The 15,782-nt window shown below is 41.7% G+C and overlaps 1 protein-coding gene across 2 annotated transcripts in view; it reads right to left on the bottom strand.

Moving 5' to 3' along the window:
• BABAM2 (BRISC and BRCA1 A complex member 2) overlaps positions 1–15,782 on the bottom strand; it is a 434,760-nt gene that overhangs the window by 90,362 nt on the left and 328,616 nt on the right. For both annotated transcript variants that reach the window (XM_082671824.1, XM_082671825.1), the window contains 3 exons: positions 9,453–9,552; positions 6,356–6,426; positions 3,473–3,555 (listed from right to left, as the gene is read on the bottom strand). In XM_082671824.1, the coding sequence (XP_082527950.1) occupies positions 3,473–3,555; positions 6,356–6,426; positions 9,453–9,552 (254 nt within the window). The remainder of the gene's footprint in view (positions 1–3,472; positions 3,556–6,355; positions 6,427–9,452; positions 9,553–15,782) is intronic.

The raw sequence follows: 15,782 nt of genomic DNA, 5'->3' as shown, positions 1-15,782 counted from the left end.
CCGAACACTCTGGCAAGGTCTGAGGTCACAGCCATCAGCCTCAAGAGAGGACTGCCTCTTTCCTCTAGCATCCAGAATGCTCGGAATTATTGCCAGCACCTGCCCTCTCGACAAACCTCTTCCTGGGCCTGGGCAGAACAGAGGGTGGGGGAGACCAGAGACGTTATCTGTGTCCTGCCAGGTCTTCATGCTGCATGGAGCAGTGAACCAGCCACAGAAGACTGGCTCCATCTCTAGGCGCTTCCTTCTTCCTTTTTCTTGTTCTTGAGATCTCAGAATAATTCAAGGCAATGTTCTATCATTAAGTCTCCCCACCCCATAATGCCACCCCATATTCAACTCCCATCTTCATGACGAGAAAAAAGGGAATAAGTGGTCCCATGGGGGTTGTAACCAAGCAAGCAGATGCTTCCAAAAGAAGGTAAGTTTCAGATGCTTAACTGTATGACTGAATAAAACGCATCACCTAACCAAGCTTCACTACGATGTTACAAGTCCTACATTTTAGATATAAGAAAGTAGCAGAAGGGTGGAAATAATTTATTTAAAGACAGGCTGTGAGTTAATGACGGAGCAGGAAACAGCATCAAAATCCCCTGATTCACAGACAAGGTCTTATCTGCCAAAGAGCCGAGAACGTGGGCCGTGACGCTAAGAGCGGAGAGCAAACGGCCCGGGGAGGAAAGGAGTAAGAGCCTAAGGAAACACTTAGGAAAAAGTAAATTAAACAAATCTCAGGGTCCCTGTACCTGTTCTAATGAGTGTCTGGGGGTTCTATGTTTCTGAAGAAGGTAATCAAAACTAAGTGAAAATATGACTTTAGGACTTAATTTTGCATGTGACAGAGGAAGGCAGAGAAGGGGCTGTAAGAAATAGTGGATACACAGTACTGTGGGGAAAACATTCTTTGGGGAATAGACCTTGCAAAGGAACAAGAACTGCCGTGACACTGAATGCACTGAGAGGAGAGCCGGCAGGAGCTAAGAGGTGGACGCTCTTTTATCCCGGAACAGCTCTCCTGCCAGGCCCCACCAGAACAGGCAGCCTTGAGTTGCATGTGGAAAACACAGGTGAGAAAGATCAGTGCCGAGGATATCTTTTTTCCCTTATATCTGATATGATCTGACATCATCTTTTATTTTATTATTATTATTTTTTTGTGGTACGCGGGCCTCTCACTGCTGCAGCCTCTCCCGTTGCGGAGCACAGGCTCCGGACACACAGGCTCAGCGGCCATGGCTCACGGGCCCAGCAGCTCTGCGGCATGTGGTATCTTCCCGGACCGGGGCACGAACCCATATCCCCTGCATCGGCAGGCGGACCCTCAACAACTGCGCCACCAGGGAAGCCCTGACGTCATCTTTTTTGAAAATGGAATCATGGCTAGGAGACCAAAGTAAGTTTCGGGACAAACTGTTGAGATTTCATGCCACTTTGGGATGAAGAAATTGGTTGAAGCAGTCATCTAATTTACTGTTTGTAACTGTCCTCCTGTGTGTCCTTCCTTCTGCGTCCTTCTCTCACAGCTACTCCCGGAGGCCTCAGACCATAGCCACTACCATTCATAGCAGGGTACAGGTCCCTATTGCTGAGCTGGGCTAGAGGAAACACACCAGACTAATCCCCCAGGCAGCTGTCCAGGGTCATGAGACACAAACCAAGCTTACAGTCAGGATCTGGGGTCAGGTTACCAGGCTAGAAACAGAATCACTGGGATAAAGATGGTGGGGCAAAGTGGACAGAGCAAATAGGAAGTGAGACCTCAGAAAGCAATTAACACTCAGAACAGAAAACCAAAGCCGTGATAAGGTCAGAATTAGAAGTGAGAGCTGGAAGCAGCAGTACGAAGTTCTGCTCAGTAGAGCCACAGAAGATGGTGAGCAAAGAGGAGAGTGCCAGGAGGCCTTGACTGTGGGACTTCCTCTTCCACCTGGCCCTGTATTGTAGATTAAGCTCCATCTGCTGATGTCTCCACAGGACTTACCAACCAAATCCCCAGTGACACGAGAGGGACCTAAAACAGAGGGAGGCTTGTCCTAGTGATTTGAACAAGGTCATATAATTAGTTGGAGGCACACCCAAGATGAAAATCTTCACCTCTCCAACTCTCTGCTTATCGGTACGCATAATTAATATAGAGCAACATGCTTGCATTTTTCAGATGCATTTGAAAAGATGGTCCCCATGTAAGACTAGTTATCGAGTAGGAGCTCCACATGAAGCACTGCATGACAAGGTGGTTATCACTGGGAAATGCCTTAAACGACAGGGATAACCAACTTCTTAGAAGTACGTATGGCCAACTCTCAATTATCTCTATGTAGATTATACCGTGGTAAGGTTTTCATTAGAGTTTTCTTCCCTCTACCACTATGGACATTTTGGGGTTTCTTCCCCTACTATCTGTTGATGTGACGTCAGGTAAGACAAATTAAGAACTATTTTAGCCTAAGCAAATCATAACCAAGAAAGTAAAACTGCTGGGGAAGAAAAATCGTCCCAAGTCGTTATCTTTGTACTGACAGCTTGGCTAAACAGGGCCAAAGCTGTGCATCCTGAAATAGTTTATTTAAGTCTAGGGTAGTTCCACATACTGCGTGAAGTCAACCCAAACCCACTGCTTTTGTGTAACTGGACTCGGGAGAGCTGAAACTTCTGCGCCTTTGGCTTGAAGTCTGGGCATGTTGCATATCAAATGACTAAAGAATAAAGCTCGTAGCTGACTTGCAACTCAAACCTGGCACCATGGGTCACTGGTTCTTATATAACAAAGAAATATACAAAAGAGACTCTAAATGATCCATTAAGCGAAAGCTGGAGCAATGTTTACTGACTGATTAATATCATACAACAGGAATTTAAATACGCCTACTGTGTGGAAAACACTGAGAAGTCATGTCAGGAATTCATCAAAACATAGTCCCACCTTTAAGATATATATTATATATTACCAAAGTTACAGATTTTTTTCACTTAATAAGAATGATAACCAAATGATCAAAGCAATATGTTTTGAGTAATCTTGAAAGTTTTGAGGCCTGAATCTGGAAAGATACTTTGAAAACAGAAATCTCTCTAGGGTAGGGTTTCTTAAATTCAGCACTACTGACATTGTGGACTCAATACCTTTTTGTTTTAGGGACCTGTCCTATGCACGGTAGGACGTTTAGCTGCATCTCTGACCTCTACCCACTAATGCCAGTAACAACAACCGCCAGCCCTGGTCCCCTACCCGTCGTGACAAACAAAAATGTTTCCAGACATTACCAAATGTCCCCTGAGCAGCAAATGATACCTTGTTGAGAACCACTGATCTAGAGATATTTTCTCTTGAAGACCACGCAGTAAGTAGACTTATACTAAAGTAAAAGGAACCAAGTCAGGACACTAAAGTTTGTCATATTCATTATTACATGTGGTTTAGTACATTTTTAAATGCAGGCTGACATGCTAATAGCAAAAGTATACTCACTGTGTACAAGAAAACAAAAATCTTTCCACATCAGCAACAGAGTGAGTTTTGTAAAGCCTTCTGCATCATATTCCACGACACCCCTAAGTAATAAAAACATACACACAAACAAAAAACCCTCATAAAAACAAGGGATAAAGGAGATGGAAACAAGTAAAGAATATATTCATAAAGTCAGGGTTATTGAATCCGAGATGCATTTAAGACAAGTGAGTGTTACCACAGGAAGGATGTGGGATTTGGAATGAAAGCAGCTAGGTTTAAGTTACAGCTTTGCCATTTTACTATCTGTTACAACCTCGGGCAAATCACTTAACCTTTGGAGCCTCAGTTTCCTCATCCGTAGAACAAATATAATCATATTTGTAAACTTCATCATGGAGTTGTGAAAAACAAGTAAAGTAAACCATAAAATGTTATGCAAATGTTAGTTATTAGTGATGAGCAAAAGGACAAATGAAGAAATCAGGGCAAAAATGACCCTATGTCTGTACAGTGATAGTGAAATCTCACTCACTTAGGCACTGAACAGTAACAAGCAGTGACAATATTACTAACTACAGGATTATATACTACTTTCTTCCCAAGGATTTGGAATCCTTTCTCTTGTGTCCCCCTATCCTCCCCACCAGGCTCAAGACAAAGTAGCAACGTTAGCTGGTTGGACACTGGGTTCAGATGGGAGATGCACGCTTCAAGCGTCAATGGAGAACAGCCTCTGAGCACGGAAGGGCCTGGAGAGAATTCTGATAGGCTCACCTCCCCCATTTCCCTCAAGAGCTAAGTGCTTAGGGGGTGTTACCATAATGTGCCAATACTAACCACACAGCGAGGACAAGGATAATGTTCTCTCTTGTCCATACAAGGAGGCCTTTGTTGTCCTTAGAGATGCCTTCATCCTGGCTGAGTCAGGCCAGTCAGACCATTAATACTGATGGCCTCCAGGTTTAAGTAGGAAGGAACAGTTGAACTCATTGGGAAGGTAAGGGAACTAAGGCACTGAAGGCTTAGTGATTTGCTCAAAGACTGTTGATACATCACTAAGATCTGCTGACTTAAGTCAACAACTCTGTTCACCAGTTTGTATTTCTTTTAAGGATATGTAATTTACTCAACACTATAACACTGATATCTAAACTTTTTAGATCCTGCATCCTGTAAGCAAAAACGAGCACAGAATCCTTTTCATTACGCATATAGTACAGTATATGGTAGTACTTGTATATGATTTCGTAATTGTATACAAGTACTACTATATTATATGTATAAAAAAACACAAAAATGTACATAAACCGAATGAGATTTAAAAACAAGTGTAAATTCGATTGTCACCCTTTTCGTGAATGGAGTGAGGTGGGGAACACACCCCTGAGGTATGTGTACCCTGCTTTGGAGGTTATTGTGTTAACGTCTGCATTTTCGATTATATATAAGAAAGATAATCTTACTCAAAAATGAGGAGACTAACGGTGTCATTTATTAACCACTGTTTGTATCATAAGCACTTTCTCAAAATGCTCATAAATAAAGCTGAAAAAAGTCTTAAGTATTAGAGACTCACGTAAGAGACAGTCATACTGTTTAGATATTGATACTTCTATTTTGGGGATATGACAAATTTCACTGTGGATAATGAGAAAATTTCTTGAAATTGTTTTGAGGAGTCAGAAATTTTGCTTATAATTATGCCACATTTGTAAAATTATACCCCAACCTTATTTTTTCTTAAGATTTTTTTTGACGTGGACCATTTTTAAAGTCTTTCTTAAAATTGTTTCTGTTTTATGTTTTGGTTTTTTTGGCCTCGGGGCATGTGGGATCATAGTTCCCCGACCAGGGATTGAACCCACACTCCCTGCCCTGGAAAGCGAAGTCCTAACCACTGGGCCGCCAGGGAAGTCCCCCCAACCTTATTCTTGACCTCATCTTTTCTTTCTTATTCCTTTTGCCCTAATTTCTTCATTTACTTATTTAAAATTTTAATACACACACACACACACACACACACACACACACACACACACACACACCACTTCTCTGGAATAAGGTGGGAGATAACTAGACCACTAAAACCCTTAGGGCTTAGTCCCCCCAGTAGGTAGAGGGATTCACCTTTTAAAGAAGACTGTGAGGAAAGTCCATTCTCCAACTAAGCCCTGAGGGGAAAGTTGATAAGGGCTCTACCATCATTAAGGAAACAGCTGCAGAGCAGCCCACCTCGGGCAAAGGAAAGGGCCAGAGCACAGGGAGGGTGGGAGGAGATGTCTACCCTGGAACTGCAGCTATACACTTCCCTCCTCCCTTGTGGGGCCTTCTTCCAACTCCTAATCCCAAGTGTGAGTCATCGTGATGGTGTCTAATGCCAGACTTCCTTCCCGAATCTCTGTGGCCCTGTGGGGAGCCGTGGTCCTATCAGGAGACCTGAGTCCTGGGAACAGGATCCCAGCCTGGCTTTCTCTCCCCGAGATGTGTGACTTCCGCCGGGTGCCTGAACTGGCCAAGGTTTCGGGGCTTTCTTCAGTAGAATGTGCCAGTCATGCCTGCCTGCTTCACCTCATGACTGCTCTGTGATGACGGAGGTGAAAGTGTTGTGCAGACTATAAAGAGCCTGAGAAGAAGCAGGCCTTATGCCCACTGTTACTGCAGTGTTTGGGGCTAGTCATGCGCTGCTCCAGGGAAGATATTTGATTCTACTATTTGCTAAAGAATGCTCAAGAAAAAAGTCTTCCTGGGAGCTTCAGTGTAAGCAACACACCAAGAAGAATCAAAATGGCATTCGGAGGTATCACACGGAAGAACTGCTATTTTCTTAATCAAGCCCTTATATTAGGGTCATCAGGACGTGAGTGCATCATTGATTTGTGGTTTAAACAAAGAACTTACGTGCCAAAGTGACTGAGAAAAGCAGCGATATACTCTCTTCTTTTGTGATATCCTTGAATCACATACTGCACCTGGAATAGGAACCCAAAGCTGAGAAGTGGAGTAGGAAATCATTAAACATTTTATTATGTAAAATTTCAAAGATTCAGAGAAGTAGAAAGAATAGCAAATTGAACACCCATATTCCCACACCTATATTCAACAACTGTGAATATTTTGTCTAGTTGCTTTATCCAGCCATCTACCTACCTATCAACCTGTCAATCAATCTTGCTGAAGTGTTTCAAAGGAAATTAGAGACATCATGACAGTTTGCCCCTAAACACTTAGGCATGCATCTCCGAAAAACAAGACATTTTCCTGCATAACCACAATACTGTTATCATACCAAATTTAGTAATCATTCTCTGAATTCATTTAGTACGCTGTCCATTTTCAAAACTTCCCAATTGTCCCCAAAACATTTTTGAAAAAAGCAGGGTGTAAACAGGGATCAGGCATTTAATTCAGAAAGTCTTTTACTATAGAATAATAGTACCTCCTGGGGTGTGGATGTGTGTATATAATATTGACTTTCCAAAGAGACTGGGCTAGTTGTCTTATTCTGTATTCTCGATTCTCTGATTGTTTCCTTCCTTTTTTCTCTACCTTCTGTATTTCCTAAAATTGGAAGTTAGAGCTAAAGGTGTGACTAGATTCAGGTTAAATATTTTGGGCAAGAAAACTTCCTAGGTAATACTGAGTTTGATCATTGGTTAAGGTGATGCCAGCCAGACCACTCTACTGTAAGGGGATGTTTCCCCTCTGCCATAGTGAGTAATCCAGGGGTACACCCCTCAAAGCATGGGAAGATCTAGTTCCCATGAACCTTTTACTTAATGGTTTTAGTATCTGTTGGGAGATCCTTGTCTGAATCGATTACTTCACTAGGGCCTGAAAAAATGGTGATTTTTGTATTCTCTCATTCCATCTGCATTTATCAGCTGGAATTCTCTATAAAGAAGAGCTTCCTCTCATCCAGTGGGTCTATTTGGTTATCTTGAACTACAACGCCTATTGAAACGGCACAGTAATGCTCAATTCTTTCTTTTTAAGCTCATAACGTTCAGAATAAGGAGTGTTACAACAGGAGATTTTATTTTGCCTTTTTATATTTCCTTGTTATCACCAAATGACAGTTTCTATAAAAAAAATTTGTGAACTCATTAAGCTAGGCATCTGAAAGTTAGTCATTTACCCATCAGCGTCTAACACAAAAATACATTCCTTATGAAATGTCTTCATAATGGCTGAAAGAAACAGTGGGAGAAAAAGACCCCCCAAATTGTTTATATTGGCTGTAGTCACACTGAGTTTCCATGGATAACAAAAGCCTGAGATAAAGTGCTTGAAATAACCTTGACACAATTGGTACTGATAGCCATTTGTACCCTTTAAAAGTAAAACAATTCTATTTATATAACAGGGGTTTTATGTCAATTTATAAAAACAGTGCTTGCTTTGCAGGCTTAATGCAGGATCAGAAATGTTATTTTGGGAAAAGAAAAACAGATGATAAGTTTGCTTAAGTGGCTTTGTTTAAAAAGGGGATGAAAACAGTTCTGTATACTTGATTTTAAAAACAGAAAACCATTCTAACAGAAACCCACAACAAAACTGGCTATAAAGATAGATTCCAATGTAATTATGGAAATTCATTTGAAGAGATTGTTTCTAAAAGCAGCCCATACTGTCCTCGTTTGTGGCAAGGAGAAGAACATCAATTTTAAAAGACAAGCAAAATTAATGAAAGGGAACCAGATAAGAAAAACTGACTGATTCTTGTATTTCTGGGAAAATGGTATTACAATTTTTCTGAGGAAAATGTATGACTAGAAATTAATCTCAATTGGAGAGCTTTAAAAAGGCTTTTCTTCTTGGTTCTGGAAGACCAAATTTGCATTTTTCTCTATAATACTGGGATATCTAGATTTGAAGGCAGTGCAAAGTCCCCCAGTGTAAATAAGAAATCTGTGCTCTGATCAGTTTTGTAGGAGGGCAGTGGCTGGGGGAATTTGGTCCAATGAGCAGCAACCAGTCTGTGAGAGTTAAAGACCCTGGAATCTGGGCCGAGCCCACAGACTGTGGAGTTGCCCGATTTTAGTTTCTCTGACATTTAAAAAATAATACGGAAGCCTTTGAAATATTATTATATTTCTAAAATATTTTCTATATAGAGATGAGCTATCTTTTGAATGAAAGAGACAAACAAAAGATTTATTTTCCAAGCCATTGTGAACAAGTCAACAGGAGCAAAGAAAATAGGATTTGGGGAATTAAGCAAACTGGGTCCATGTGGGAGAAGAAACAAAGTCAGTATTGCTTGCGGATTAATATCTCCGGTTTTTAGCTACATACACTGGCTGGACATTAACAAGCATATTGTATACTTTGTAGAAATAGCTGACAACAACCATTAGTGGAAGCTCAGCTACTTGCCAGTGTAAGGGCTCATTAACACAGCTAAGAGACGGCTTTAGATAATCTGATGTGCCTGACTATAAGACAAGCTGACCTGGAAATCCTGCCCCTAGAAGCAGGACTCTGGCAAACTGCTCCTAGACATGACAGGGAGAATCAAGAGCCAACTATTAAGAAGTGCAGTACAGAAAAGCAGGAAGAGATAAAAGCAGCTCTACAGAATTACTGTGATATTAACTAGTGGCAAACACACACACACACACACACACACACACACACACACACGCATGCAACAGATAATTGGGAAATGAAAGTTCAAAATTTTTAAACTGTAAGGAGGTGTAAGATCTAGCAAAAACTTAGGGCATAAAGGAAATTCAAGAAACAGGAGATATACATTTAAAAGATGAAGATAAGACTGGAACAGGAGGTCAGAATCCTCAGAAAAGGAATGAGGGCAAAGAAATCAGGAGAGAAACTGATGAGATGTAATTCAAAGTAGGAAAGGTTGATGTCAGACGGAGGCTGAAACTAAGAGGATGGGGTGCAGAGGATGGTGTGTGCACCATGATGCTGGGTAGATGACACTGGAGGAAGGAGCCTCACAAGGTGGGGGAGGCAGAGGACTTGCTTTTACCTTGTTGGTGAGCAGGTGGCACACTTGAGGAACATAATCAATGAGACATCCTCCTCCTGGAAAAGCTGGGATATGAAGAGCTGAGGAGCCGCCAAGTGCACTGAAAGGACAAGAGAACAATGGACACTTCTCTCAGGGCTCAGGCAGTTTAAGTGACACCCCAAACAGACTTGGCTTCTCGTGTCCAACTCTGCCCACCAACTGCCTGAAGTAATGACGATGGTTACAGGGGCTTCACTTTACGACTACATTTCCACATATATTCTATCCATTTTGTTAAGACAACATGTTCATGTTACACATGACTAACAGCTAACGATTAATGACAACTCCTGATCCTATCACACAACAGTACAAATTAGCAAATTTTGATTGGCATGGGTAAATGTCTTACCAACATTAATGGATTGTACCTGTTACTGAAACACAGGCTTTTATACTCTTGATTATGCCCAGTTCATAATTGGGCTGAGCAAAGGTAAGTCATTCATTAAACTGAACAAAACTGAACTGACACAACGCTGTAACAGTGTACCAAAGGGACTAGTTCTGCAGCTCACCAGCTTTGTTGCCCTGGGCAGCCTCCTTGGGCTTTAGTTTCCTCATTCTTAGTGTGAGGCAAGTGGTCTAGGGCAGGGGATGCAAAAGCCTGGGGTCTACCCAGCACAGGCAGGTTTTGTAAATGAGTGGAGAGAACCAGGTGGGGACTCTTGAAGGAACTGGGGATTTTGTGCACAGTGGGAAGGGCTCTCACTGATCAGCCCCAGCCATCTCTGACATGTAGGAATACAAGCCTGGTCTTACCAGATCCTAATTTTTCAAGTGAAGCCAGAAATCCAGATGATTTAATCTCTCAATTTTTAAATGGTGGCAATTAAATAAACATTTTCTGAAACACCGGGGTCCCGTGTCTGTGGGTCAATATGGGTAGGAAGTGTGCAACTAATCCCAGTAAACACTGATATTCAATTCATCTAAACAAGAAGGTACAGTCAAAAATCATCAATCCAAACACTAAGACGCTCTTGATTCAGAAACATTTTCCAGAACTTTCCTGGATATTCTCTTTTCAGTTTAATTAACCAGCGTTAAGATTATTTTAAAAAATTGTTCAGAACCTTATAGCATGCATTTTGTATATCATCCTTAATCTTGATTTCATCTTCTTTCCTACTCTCACTTTCCTTCGGTCCTAATTTGTTTTTCTTATTTGAATTTTATTTTAACATATATATTTCTGTAAGCCTCTTAAAGCCTCTCTGTAAGACAACGGAATATAAAAAGACCCCTAAAATCTCTTAATGTTGTGATTATTCATTATCCAAGTCCCCATAGTAACGAGGTTGTAAATGGAAGCAAAACATTTCACAACAGTAACAGTCTAGAAAATCCTTCTCAAATAGTGTAGAGCAGATTGACTCAGCCTAGAGTTTGTGGTACAAGGAACAATATATGTAACTACTCAAAGGACTCCAGATCCAGCCTGTCTCCCTATTGACTACAGATTTCTGAAATTAATTTTTCTGGTAAAAATGAATATTATGTTTATTTATTTACAGGAATGAGAAATCCCAAGAAACAAATAAAATTCCAGGTGGTGTGAGCAACTCAATATGGAGTGGAAGTATTCGCTGTTGACTTATCCTACTCAGATGGTAATTAAAAAGCACAATAACTGACAACTGAGAAAATTCTGAGACAGCGTTTGACTAAGTAGGACGTGAATATGTCATGTACACCCTGCAACTGCACAGAATCAGCAAGGACATCATTTCCATTCGCTCCTCTCAGAGTAGACATTGGATGAGACTTAGCCTCAACTCTGAAGAAGGCTAGGAAAATTCCTATGACTTTCTGTGAACGAGAGGAAGGCTTTCTGTCCCCTCTTTTCATGCAAAAGTACACAGAGGGCACACATCTCACTGGAAGTGTCTAATGGTTCCATTAGGATGGAAAACGGATTAACAAGAAAATTCTATAGTACAAGAAAAATAAATCCAGTATTTACAGCCTGTGGTTCTTGGAATATCTGCACAACAGAGAAGAACAAGATCCAGGCTTCTCATAGGTTGCTTAGAGGAACAATCCTTAACATAATAAAATTAAAAAAAAAAAATTCGGACAGTTCTCTAGAATTGATAGTAATGGCCTTTGACCTGTAAATAGCATTACAGGATAAGTTCTTAATCATTCACTAAATTGAATACAAGGAGTAAAAACAGCATGCGAGTAATCCTCTCAACCTGAAACTCTCTCTCTGCCTCTGAAATACAGCCATTAAACAAAAATTACCTATAATAATAGAAAGAAGCAGAGGTATGGAGAAATCCAATGACCAGCTGCTCTGCTGCCAGGCCCATCTCTCTGCACTCTGCTTCTGTGATTATCAAGAACTAACCCTTGTTGCTAGGTGCCTTCTCGTTATCTAATTTAATCCTCTCCACAATTCAACAAGGTGGGAATTACCACTGTGATTTTACAAGTGAAGGAATTGAGGCTCAGAGAGCAGAAGAAATTTCCCTGGGTCCACACAACTAGGAAATGGTAAAGCCAGGATCTGAACTCAGGGAAGCCTGTTGCCAGAGTCCAGGCTGCTGTTACTGCTGAATTATGTGCCTCCCTGAGAGCAGGGGGGATTTTAATCTTGAAAGGGCTACAAGGGGACTTCCTGGTGGCGCAGTGGATAAGAATCCACCTGCCAATGCAGGGGACATGCGTTTGATCCCTGGTCTGGGAAGATCCCACATGCCACAGAGCAGCTAAGCCCGTGCGCCACAACTACTGAGCCTGCGCTCTAGAGCCCACAAGCCACAACTACTGAGCCTGCGTGCCACAACTACTGAAGCTCGTGCACCTAGAGCCCATGCTCTGCAACAAGAGAAGCCACCACAATGAGAAGCCTGCGCACTGCAACGAAGAGAGCAACTAAGCCCATGCGCCACAACTACTGAAGCCCGCGCACCTAGAGCCGGTGCTCCGCAACAAGAGAAGCCACCGCAATGAGAAGCCCGCGCACCGCAAAGAAGAGTAGCCCCAGCTCGCTGCAACTAGAGAAAGCCTGCACACAGCAATGAAGACCCAATGCAGCCAAAAATAAATAAAAAATTAAATCTTAGGGAAAAAAAAAAAAGGGCTACAGGGATGGAAAGACACAGTGGGTATGGCTGGTAAGTGAGCAGGGTCAGGATTCCAGTGAGGCTAAAGGGCTTCTAGAAGCACTCAGACCACCACCGAAGCAGGCACTGTGCTGTACAGCCCATCTCCCCTTACAACTTTCCACAAGGCAGCAGGACAAGTATTCCTCCCGATTTTGTTCACACCTCAGTACTCTCCCACCCCAACCATCAAACAACCAGATTCACTGCCTCTTGGATGTGAGGGACCGACCACTCTGTCATGTCCAATCATGAATGACTTAGCTGTGCAGGGGAAGCCTCAATGTGTGAAGCACTTCAGATACCAGCAAGGATAGTTTTAAATGAGAGTTGAGTTTTTAAAGGACACTCGCTGCACGCTTTATTTAACTCAGCAGTTTCTCTGCCTGTGAGGGCTCTGAACCTGACTTCCAGCATCACACGCTGATAAGTGCCACTGATTCATGTATAAATATCCGCCTCATTGGTAAATATTTAACAGGCTTGCTATAGCCTGAATGCTGCCCTGATCGCACTGAATAAACAAAGTCAAGTGCCTTGAAATAAAAGAGCTATTATGTTTTCAAAGTGTGCAAGATGGAGGAGGTAAGGCCTTGTGATCTCGAATCCTTTAATATTCATGAATCAAAAAATACTGGGCTGAGCATGTACAACAGAAAACTCACCCTGTGCAGGGATGCCCGGCCTCACTCAGCCATTCCCAGGAATGCAGGGCTGGCTGGCGAGAAGCAGGGCCTCACTAACTCGCTAAGTGGCTGAGTTGGGGCTGGGGAAGGGGTGAGGGGGAGATGAAAGGGACCACTGGCTGTAGACTCTTCTGATCTCTGGAGCGGTGCAGGGAGAAAGCAGGGCTAAAAGGTGGGGAACCAAAATTGGTGTGACAGGGTCTCAGGCTGAACTTGGGAGAAGAAACGGGTGAAAAGGGCTGCTTTGATGAGAAAGCACCGTCTATCTCTTTATGGACTGTAATGAAACATGAAACTGCTTGATAATTCTTAGAACTGAAACTGAATCTGTGGATAGAAATTAGAAGGACAAGGCCAGAGCTCGAGAAACCTTTCCAACAGTGGAGTTGAACAGTCCGAAAGTTAGCCAGAAAAACATTTCCAGGTCTGTCTCCTTGGCTCTAAAAGTCAAATATAAGAACTGTCTATGTACTAATACTATTGTTTCCATGCAAATACAGCTAATTGAGCCCTTGTGGACCTTGCTCTGTCAGCAAATATTCAGAGCGCCTCTAATATTGAAGACTTGGATTGGCTACAGTCAACAGCATAAAGGAAATATCTTTGAGCATTTTGACATGGAAAAATGCAGGCAGTCAGCCTGTCTGCAAGCTTGACTTGGGACAATAGGGTTTTAACTCATTATGGAATAATAACTCCCTTCTCCCCATGTTGGGCTTTACCTTACTGGCCAAATAAAATGAAGAAAACATGATTTGGCACTGGAGAAAACAAGAAGGGCCAATGATTTTCAACTGTAGTTCTTGCTGCTGCCAAGTTTGCTCTCTTTGGTCTTACTCAACTTTCCATGAGTGCAGCGGGGATAACACTACTCTCAAAAGGACCCATCTCTCTCAAGGGTTAAAGTAACAATTAGAGTTACACTAATATTAAAATAGCACCATGCACCCCAAGAGAGACGTTATTCAAGAATGCCTCTTGTGTGAGTTTTCTATGTCCAGGGTTAGGTCAGAGATGCTTCAATCGGCCTTAGTGTCCCCTTCTGCCTTTGAACTGGGTTCTGAAGTTGCCCTGGTTGCCTCCTCCATAGTATGATTCAGGGGAGTGTTGGAGGGTGAAGCATGGAAATAGGGAACTTCAAGGATGATAGATGGACACCAGCAGCCACTAGGCCCCAAGCTAAGAGAAATCTAAAGAAAGGTGAGCCTTCAATTCAATCCAACAAACACGAACTGTATGCCTAAATCTGTTTAAGGACTTGAGTTTTCCATTCTGAATATGTGACTAGGGCACCACTGTTAATTCCTTTCAAGGTACAGAAATGCCAGGGACCTCAAGAATCTAGGGCACTCTATAATGACAGAGTATGTTTCCTGGTGGCTTGCCAGGAAAGCCATTACAATAAAACAAAAGTCACTGTTATTTATTGAGTATCTACTTTTGCCAGGCACTCTAATAGGCATTTCGTTATCTCTAAACCTCCCAAGAACTCTGCCAGATAGACCTAATTAGCCCAAGTTACAGATGAGGAAACTGAGGTTCTAAGAGTCTAAGTATCTTGTCCAAGATTACCCAGCAAGTAAGTTGCAGACATAGGCTTGAATCCCAGTCTTTCTGGTTCCAAAGCCTGTGTCCTTCTTCTTTAGAAATTCTTTCATAAGAAGGATGGTGTGGAATTTCTAAAACTCTTACCCCTACTAATCCCTACCTACATACTGAAACAGTAGTATAAGCGGCTGAAATTATCCTCAAAAAGCCTTCATACATGAAATTCATCACCTTGTCATCTCACTTTTTCTTAAGATATCATCTGTCACAAGAAGTTAACTGGGTAGGATTAAAAAAAAAAATCATATGTAGGTTCTGAAAACCCAAAAGTACATAAACACTACACCATGGAAACAGTCTGCTTTTTGTTTTTGTTTTTTCCTAACTGGATTTTCTTTTTCCTAGTAAAGCATTTTCTAGAGCTGCTGTAGCCCTTGTCTCATTTTATAGATTCAACTTGGAGCCATCTTAAGAGTCTCTCCACTGCTCAGTTAAACAAAATCAGGCTGTAATTCAAAATGGAAAAAAACTCAATGAATATAACAGGAGAAGAAAATAAAAGATCAGAATGACAAGTTAAGTTTATAAGTAGGAGAAAATTTGGGGAGTCGCACTGGATGAGAGGTTCACTGAAGCATCAGTGTGGGCCTGGTTGTATTACATTTATGCACCTGATCTAATATTTCCACTAAACATACTTCACAGCATAAAATCAGGTCTTCTTAGAGCACTGTATTCCATTTCTTGTTTCCCATTTTTAGAGGGACATATAAAAATGGAAACGTTCTGAGACAATGATAAGTATGATTAAACACTCAGAAAATGTTCCTATTTGGAGCAAAGTCTAAAGAAGTTGAAATTGCTAAGTTAAATTACTTAGAAGGTTATGGAATTATGAAATAGAGTAATTTAAAAATGTGGGGCTTCCCTGGTGGCATGGT

This window comes from Grampus griseus (genome assembly GCF_964374135.1).
Source record: "Grampus griseus genome assembly, chromosome: 15".
NCBI classification, from domain to species: domain Eukaryota; kingdom Metazoa; phylum Chordata; class Mammalia; order Artiodactyla; family Delphinidae; genus Grampus; species Grampus griseus.
Note: the sequence above shows the minus strand (reverse complement) of the source record. Positions and strands in the feature narration are given on the sequence as shown.